This window comes from Musca vetustissima, unplaced genomic scaffold (assembly GCF_032173495.1).
Source record: "Musca vetustissima isolate MV318-11 ecotype Yass unplaced genomic scaffold, APGP_CSIRO_Mvet_v1 utg11946, whole genome shotgun sequence".
NCBI lineage: Eukaryota > Metazoa > Arthropoda > Insecta > Diptera > Muscidae > Musca > Musca vetustissima.
This window is the reverse complement of record NW_026877525.1, coordinates 165,853-175,598: the sequence shown is the minus strand read 5'-3', so window position 1 is coordinate 175,598 and position 9,746 is coordinate 165,853. Positions and strand designations below refer to the sequence as shown.

The 9,746-nt window shown below is 35.9% G+C and overlaps 1 protein-coding gene across 1 annotated transcript; it reads left to right on the top strand.

Annotated features, from left to right (window-relative positions):
- Positions 1–206: 206 nt before the first annotated feature.
- On the top strand, positions 207–4,934 carry LOC133322123 (obg-like ATPase 1). The gene is made up of 3 exons (XM_061531172.1): positions 207–412; positions 3,766–4,204; positions 4,278–4,934. The coding sequence occupies exons 1-3, from the start codon at positions 228–230 to the stop codon at positions 4,845–4,847; spliced, it is 1,194 nt and encodes a 397-aa protein (XP_061387156.1). The 5' UTR covers positions 207–227; the 3' UTR covers positions 4,848–4,934.
- The last annotated feature ends 4,812 nt before the right edge of the window (positions 4,935–9,746 follow it).

The window sequence follows — 9,746 nt, the reverse complement described above, 5'->3', positions numbered from 1 at the left end:
TAGAAGCTACCAACAACAACATACAAGAAGAAACATCTGTTGGTTGTTATAAATATATCTTCAGATGAAGATACATATATTAGAGGGCAGACAGTTTTTGTTGTTGTTACTTATTGACAGTAACTGCTGCTGCTGAGATGATTTTTATTAACATATTCTTGTCTTGGTTTTTTGCAGGTGCTTAGAGGTCACAACGAAATAACAACAACAACGACGAAGACAACATCATGCCTCCCAAGAAGCAAGAAGAACCCGAACGTAAACCATTGATTGGCCGTATTGGTACGAATCTTCGTATTGGTATTGTTGGTGTTCCCAATGTCGGTAAATCAACATTCTTTAATGTTCTGACCAAGAGTGCTGCTCCAGCAGAAAATTTCCCTTTCTGTACCATCGATCCCAATGAGAATAAGTATCCAATTTTAATAATGATAAGTTTGATAATCATTTTAGTTAGTGATTGATGTGATGGTTCGAAATTAGTCACTACTTGAGGAGTTGAAAACAATTAGAATGACGTCAACAACATCCATATGGGTTTGGGTTTATACTTTGAGAATTACTTAGTATTCGTATTCTATAGCGAGGATATTGATCTGTTGGATTTATCCAAAGGGGATGTGAAATATATCGGTCCTCGTACTGACACAGTCCTATATACCGATATTTAGAATGATTTGACATTCCAGATGATTTGACATTCCATATTCTTGGAGGCCAGAAAACATCTTTGCAAAACATTTCCGATATATATCCGGGTTTTGTTATAACCCCATATAAAGGTCCCGCGTCATTTTCAGAAGATTCTACTTACATTTTCCAATCGCAAGGTTTTGTAATATGGCGTTCAAGGTTCTTGGGGGTACAAATATATGGGTAGATAATTTTCGATATGGGCCCATATTTTGACATAACTCCAGTATAAAGGTAGTTCCCTATTTTGAATTTTAGCCGCATTTTCCCCACCGATGTGGCTGTAAATTTCAGTATTGAGAATGTTTACGCCGCATTTTCTAAGCAAAAAGTTGTACAGTGGCATTTGCTTCCTAAAAAAATCAATGTATTCATTTTATTTTGTTAATCATGTCAAGCTTCACTATGGACATGTCAAATGACACCAGGAACATTTAGTCTTGTCTAAGCCGTAGATTTCGGATACATCCATGACCGACAGATTTAAAGTTATTTTTCAAAATTGATAGTTTTTCTGCGAGGTACCAAAAATTATAATAAGCAACAAGTCAAGTGTAGGGCACGGTCCCGGAGAGCTTTACATTTTTTACCGTATGTAGTCCTTTCTGCCATATACATTATTTCTTGCGGAAATTCCTATTTCCGGAGATTTGGGCCTCTAAGTTCCGAAAGGAGATACAAGGCTTTCTCATGACTTTTAAAGGTTCTGATTCTAATCGAAGAAGTCCACACATCCTGCGATATGGGTCTACAAAATTTTGAGGAGTCCCTTTAAAATGTCCTAAACAACCAATATTGTTTAGGACATTTTAAGGGGACTCCGCAAAATTAAAAGCGGTGGAAGTAGACAGCTTTCGGCCGGAAGGAAAAATTATACCGACGTCATCAGGTCCCCAAGGAGCTTAAGTCCCTTAAACCGAGCTTAAGTCAGAATGTAATAGCTTTTTTAACTTTCGTGGGGAAAGTACTAGACGAAGTGGGCCGGCCCAAGAGTTCCATTTTCTTTAGTTAAAGTATGATTCTCCGTTTGCATCATATTTTAAAACGAAATTTCAGTAACATTCGGACTGTTTTGTGAGGGAGATATCATAAAGATTGTACGACATTTCATCTCCTCGAACTTGATTAAAGGCTGAAAGAAATATTGAATGATGTCCGTTATTCTCTACTTTAGCCAGACGGACAATTGTAAAGAGACTCCAAATTGTCTGAAACGGATTTGTTCCAAAGAAATAATGGTTTGAAAATCAATATTTCGATGAGGCACATTTTCATCTTGGCAAAGTGAGGACATACAAAGTATTTTTTGCTGTTTATTAATTCAATTAAAAGTCGTCAAAATAACTATAGTTCGGTCCAAATTCGGTTTTTAATTTTAAAATTACCACACCTGAACATAATTTTCTGCTCGCTACTGTACATGGTCAAGTTGGATATACAGTCGAGTTCGCTTATAACGAACTTTCTTTTTTAAGAAGTCTTAAGGTAGATCTTTAATAAAAAAAACTTGACTCTTATAGCGAATACGGATACAGCGAACTTTTTTATAAAGGTCCCAACTACCAGTTTTCAATTACAAAAGTTAATTTATACCCTAACGCTGGCAAACTTTACAAAAATGTCATGTTCATCAAAGAAAAAGAGAACTTCTATAAAGAACTAATTTGCTCGGTCTCTAGTAGTTCGCTATAACCGTAATTTACTGTAGTTGGTTGGGATATAAAAATTACTAAACGTAAAAAAAGGTCCACTAAACATGCTCAAGTTGGTGAAAACTACATGAGTTCACAATTCAAAGTAGATGGATGTCACTACTTTAGCATTCTTAAATATATATTTTATTTATTTTCATGTTATCCTTTCCTTTAAAACAATCCACAATTTACAACTTTTTTTGGCATGCATGGCATGGCGAATAAATTGTTACAAATAATTTCCATATCTATTTTTATGGGTCTCTTCGTCGTCCTAAAAGATATAAAAAAACAACAATAACACAAAAAGGAAATCAGGCATGGTATCAAAATAATAGTAATTATACTGAAAGTATAAAAAATTGCAGATTGCCCTGTACTGTGCCGTTGAATCGATGGTTGGTTGAATGCCTGGCTGGCAGACTGAATCAGCAGCAAAATATGCCGATAAACTCTTGAAAATAACCATCTAAACGTTTAATTTAATAAGCTGCCGTTGGCCACTGTAACAAAGGCGTGGCTCTTTCAACGTCCGTTCAATAGGTTTGCCGTTCGTTTGTCTGAACGCTATTCAAAATATATATTTAAAATTATTTTTTATATGTATATACAGAAAGACCTTTTTGATTTGGGAATGCAAAAAAGCATAAAGCTTCGGGATTGAAACCAAAACAAAAACTCTACCTTACGCGAAATTCATTTTAAAATGTATGCAAATTATTATTGAACCAGCATTTAAATTGATTGACTTCATTTTCTTGGCAACGTTTTTGTTTTCTTTGCATATTTCTCGAAGACTGCGTAAAATGGCTAGCAGTTTGATGTTGTTGGTTGTGTATATTCTTGTTTTGGTGTGGCCATTGTAAGCAACAGTTTTATGTTGCTTGGTTGGTCGGACGGTCGGTCAGTTAGTTGGCCGACCGTGTTGATGATGGGTATGGCTGCCATGACTAAAGGCATTTTCTACTCAACGAATTTTTGTTGGTGTTTCTTGCATTATGATTGCACAAAATTATAGAAAATTGCAATGATTTCGTATTTGAGACCATTTCGTTAGGCTATGGCTAACAAAAAGTTAACAAAGCAAAGGAAGTTTCTTATTTGAATGAAAATGGGTTGTGTTCCTTCCAGTTAAATACTTTAGTTTCTAGGTGATAAACCGAAATCAAATAGACTTTTTATTGTAAAAAATACCATTGAAGTCCATACAAATAATTCATTTTCCAAATATTTCCCAAAAATGTATGAAATATCGGTAGGAGAAAACGCTAGACATTGTTGTATAATTTTTTCCCCAAATTTTGTTTTAGCTGTAGACAATGATTTATATACTTTGCATTAACCATTATTGTGTTCTTCTTATTTTCCGTTTACGTAGAGTCCCAGTGCCCGATGAAAGATTCGATTTCCTTTGCGAATATCACAAGCCAGCTAGCAAAGTTCCTGCATATTTGAATGTTGTCGATATTGCCGGTTTGGTAAAGGGTGCTGCCGAGGGTCAAGGTTTGGGTAATGCTTTCCTCTCACACATCAATGCTTGCGATGCCATTTTCCATTTGTGTCGTGCCTTCGAAGACCCCGATGTAACACACGTTGAGGGTGAGGTAGATCCCGTGCGTGATTTGGCAATTATTTCCGAAGAATTGCGTTTGAAGGACGAAGAAAAGTTAATGCAATATTTGGAAAAATTGGAAAAGGTTGTCGCACGTGGTGGTGATAAGAAATTAAAGCCCGAATATGACTCTCTGCTGAAGATCAAGGGTATTTTGGTCGATGAGAAGAAACATTTGAGGTTTTCCGATTGGAATGCTCATGATGTGAGTTTTTAAATAAATAATATTTTATTTTTTTTTTTTTTTTAATAAAAAATATTTTATTTTTTATTTCCAGATTGAAATCCTAAACAAATATTTGTTTTTGACCTCGAAGCCATGCATCTACTTGATCAACTTGTCCGACAAGGACTTCATTCGCAAGAAGAACAAATGGTTGCCCAAAATCAAGGAATGGGTTGACAAAAATGATCCCGGTGCTGTTATGATCCCCTTCTCGGGTGCCTTCGAACAGGCGCTGGCCGAAAAGGACGACCTCGAACGCATCGAATATGAAAATGAGACTAAATGCAAGAGTCAATTGGATAAAATCATTGTAACCGGTTACAAGGCTTTGCAATTGGAATATTTCTTCACAGCCGGTGCTGATGAAGTCAAGGCATGGACTATTCAAAAGGGTACAAAAGCCCCCCAAGCTGCCGGTCGTATTCACACCGATTTCGAAAAGGGTTTCATTATGGCTGAAGTTATGCACTTTAAGGATTTCAAGGAGGAGGGTTCCGAAGCTGCCTGTAAGGCTGCTGGTAAATATCGTCAACAGGGCCGTAACTACACAGTGGAAGATGGTGATATTATATTCTTCAAATTTAATGCTGGTGCTGGTCTCAAGGATGCCAAGAAGAAATGATGCTGTTTAGTGATGATTTTATTTACAATGTTTTATATTAATTTGATTTTTTACTCGCAAAGCTTCTTAACGCAATAATGATGATGATGATTAGGTCCAATATAATTCACACATATATACATACATGCATTTCTCATTTAATGTAGTTATTAAGAATGATTCGGAGTGTTGTATGTACAGCCGCTTGGGTTTTATCATTTTCTATTGCATTGAGTTAGCTGTTGGCCGAATTACGTGTGAAGGAATGACGTATAAAAACAATTCAATAAAGAAAAAAAATATTTGAAAGAAAATAATTTTTTTTAATAGGTTGGGTGGAGTGGAGTGCATAAAACTAATATAAACATAATTAGTATTAACAAGTGAATAATGCGTTAGGTTCGGCCGGGCCGAACTTCGGTTACCCTCCACCATAGGTATACTGAAAGATACTTGAAATTAAAGCCCACTTGGAACTATACTATAGCGAACGACCTTGAGAAGTGTGATTAAAACTTCCGATGTAAACAAAAATTGGTAGGATATTTATATAATTCTTTTAATGAGGATTTTAATAAAATCTCAAAACTCCAAATCGTCGTCCGATATTGATAACATATGACATAATGTGTATAAAATCATCAAAATACTGCAATTTGCAGGGAAATACCTAAAGGGTGATCCATATTGATTACATCATGTAGGAATTACCGAACATTTGGAGTTATCATTATATGATGGGCTATGCCTAATTGATAGAGATGGTATTTACCGGGTAAATACCCACGGGGTGGGTAAATACCCATTTGTGGGTATTTATTTGGGTATTTACTATATTGACTCGGTAATACAACATCTTACACCCTATTTCCGGGTTTCTGTTATCAAATCGATTTAGAATGGATAGTTTTACGATAGTTTAAAGACGTGGGTAAAAACTTGGGTAAATACCCGAGTTTTTACCCAATGTTTGGGTATAAACTCATTAACTGCCGAACCACTTGACATAGGCGGCCAAAATTTTGCACACATGTTTCTAATGTCAAAGCAAATATAGAAATCCAACATGGGGTCCCTGGGTCCAAGTTTTGATACAGCCCCCATATAACCATATCTCCCGATTTAAGGTATTTTTTCTATTAGACACATTTTACAACCAAATTGGCTGTAATTTGGCAGAGAGTGTTCCTTTTGAGTACAAAATGTCCATGCAAAATTTTATGTATGTAGGTCCACGTTTACTGGTAGCCCCCATACAAAGGTACCCCTATTTAGAGTATTTACCCAAAAATTGGGTATAAACTCATTAATTGCCGAACCACTTGACATAGGCGGCCAAAATTTTTCACGCATGTTTCTAATGTCAAAACAAATATAGAAATCCGACATGGGGTCCCTGGGTCGAAGTTTTGATATAGGCCCCCTTATAACCGTATCTCCCGATTTAAGGTATTTTTTGCGTATTAGAAACATTTTAAGGCTAAATTGGCTGTAATTTGGCACATAGTGTTCTTCTTGGGTACCAAATGTCCATGCAAAATTTTACAGAAATCCAAAATGGGGTCCCTGGGTCCAAGTTCTGATATAGCCCCCATATAACCGTACCTACCGATTTAAGGTACTTCAAATTGGTTATAATTTGGCATAGATCAAATTGGTTATAACGATCAAATTGGTTATAATTTGGCATAGTGAGATTTCTTTTTGCACAAAATATTAATGCAAAATGTGGTTTTTGACACAAATGGTTTAAAATCAACATTATTTCCTGTATGGGAAAATGGAGTCTTCAAAACACACATTAAATAGTTCGGCTGTTAAAAAGTTTTTTAAATATATATAAATACCCAAAATCAGGACCGTTATATAGGACAGACAACGTGGACCAGCGTAAACAATTGGTACTCATAGAGAACTCTCTGAGCCAAATTCCAGCCAATCAAATTGACTAATAGATAAAAATTACCTAAAATCGGGAGCTACGGTTATATAAGGGCTATATCAGAACTTGGACCCAAAGACCCCATTTCCCATACCAGTATTTGTATTGATATAAAAACCATCTGAGCCAAATTTTGGCCGCCTATGTCAAGTGGTTCGGCAGTTAATGGGATTATACCCAATTTTTGGGTAAATACTCAAAATAGGGGTACCTTTGTATGGGGGCTACCAGTAAACGTGGACCTACATACCTAAATTTTTGCGTGGACATTTGGTACCCAAAGAGAACACTTTGTGCCCAATTACAGCCAATTTAGCCTTAAAATGTGTCTAATAGGCAAATAAAATACCTAAAATCGGGAGCTACGGTTATATAAGGGCTATATCAGAACTTGGACCCAAAGACTCCATTTCCCATACCAGTATTTGTATTGATATAAAAACCATCTGAGCCAAATTTTGGCCGCCTATGTCAAGTGGTTCGGCAGTTAATGGGATTATACCCAATTTTTGGGTAAATACTCAAAATAGGGGTACCTTTGTATGGGGGCTACCAGTAAACGTGGACCTACATACCTAAATTTTTGCGTGGACATTTGGTACCCAAAGAGAACACTTTGTGCCCAATTACAGCCAATTTAGCCTTAAAATGTGTCTAATAGGCAAAAAAATACCTTAAATCGGGAGATACGGTTATAAGGGGGCCTATATCAAAACTTGGACCCAGGGACCCCATGTCGGATTTCTATATTTGTTTTGATATTAGAAACATGCGTGCAAAATTTTGGCCGCCTATGTCAAGTGGTTCGGCAATTAATGAGTTTATACCCAATTTTTGGGTAAATATTCTAAATAGGGGTACCTTTGTATGGCTACTAGTAAACGTGGACCTACATACATAAAATTTTGCATGGACATTTGGTACTCAAAAGGAACACTCTCTGCAAATTACAGCCAATTTGGTTGTAAAATGTGTCTAATAGAAAAAAATACCTTAAATCGGGAGATATGGTTATATGGGGGCCTATGTTGGATTTCTATATTTGTTTTAACATTAGAAACATGTGTGCTAAATTTTGGCCGCCTATGTCAAGTGGTTCGGCAGTTAATGAGTTTATACCCAATTTTTGGGTAAAAAATCGGGTATTTACCCACGTCTTTAAAGTATGGTAAAACTATCCATTCTAAATCGATTTGATAACAGAAACCCGGAAATAGGGTGTATGATGTTGTATTACCGATTCAATATAGTAAATACCCAAATAAATACCCACAAATGGGTATTTACCCATTTTACCGGGTATTTACCCAATTTACCGGGTATTTACCCTTTGGGTATTTACCCACTGCCCATCTCTACTAATTGAGGACCAATATAGCTCAATTTCGAACCTAAAATGTTCGTTTTGTATCAGAAGGAAGATTCCTTCACCCTAAATCGGTAGTTATTAAATAGGGACTAGGCCTAAATGGGTTCCCATATAGTTCATTCTCGAACCTGACGTTCTAGTTTATTATCTCAAAATTCTCCGAAGGTAGAATGATTACAACAGATGGTCTAATAATTCCATATTTTTTAGGCTATAAACAGACAACATCGAATACAGAATATGCCCCATACTACGGTGGAATACGACTATATGGCGACAACCCCAAACGTGGAATAAATCAGAAAACTGTTTTTATATAATAAAGGGGGTTATATAGGGACTACCCCCAAAAGCGAATATAAATAATTTGTGGGAGATTTGGTTCTAATTTGACTACTAAATACCAAAATAAAGCGAATTCTGTTGGAAAAAAACGCTTAAGAACCCCAAATTACAGAAAATTGGATTTACAGTTATATGGGCGCTACCAGAGAGACCAATAGGCCGATATTTATTATTTTTAGTGTAGAAATTTGGAAACCCATAATAACCTATTGTATATATATGTAACTCATCTTCGAACTTGAAAGACTCCGCATTTTCGAATTCGAAATTTCATTTCATTCGGGCAAGTTTAGAGTCGTTTGCGTACAATGGGACAAATGTATGTAAATCGATTTTATTTACATAAATTTAATCTCAATCAGATGCCCGTTTGTAAGCTGTTTCTACATTTGCACCAATTAAAAAGAGCTATAACGTCATTCTAGTCTCAATTTGATACGTTTCGAGTTTATCGGTGCAACATTTACTTAAAATCCAACAAAAATACAAATGGGAGCTATATCTAAATCTAAACCGATGTCAACAAAATTGTGTGTCCATCGTACAAACTTTGGGTCTTTAGTGCACACTATACATCTAATCGATGGAAAATATAAATGGGAACTATATCTAAATCTGAACCGATTTTCGCGAAACTTAACACACATCACTGTAGACTCAATTCCGTACGTTGTGCCAAATTTCGTGCAAATCTAAAGATATATAGGGACTTTGGTAGACCATTTACATAAAATCGGACGAAAATATATATGGCAGCTATATCAAAATCTGAACCGATTTTCACGGAACTTAACACACATCACTCAAGACTTAATTCCGTACGCTGTGCCAAATTTCGTGCAAATCTAAAGATATATAAGGACTTTGGTACGCCATTTACATAAAATCGGACGAAAATTTATATGGGAGCTATATCTAAATCTGAACTGATTTATCCCAATTTCAATAGGCTGCAATAAGAATGGGAAAAAGCGTCCAAAATCTTCAAAATACTGACAATGGGGCGCAACCTTTACATAGGGACCAAAAGATGGACCTATTTTGATAATTTTCTGTATATGTACGACAGCCGTCAATTTACATCCACATCGATTGCAAATTGCAGCTAATTCCTTCACGTGCCCAAAATCAAGATACCAAACAATGGGGGTACCATTATATGGGGGTTAATTGGATACTAAGTTCTATATTGATAATTTTGTGTAGGGACATTTTCAGTTTTTTGATAATTCCTAGAAAAATCTAATATAACTAAATGTGTAGA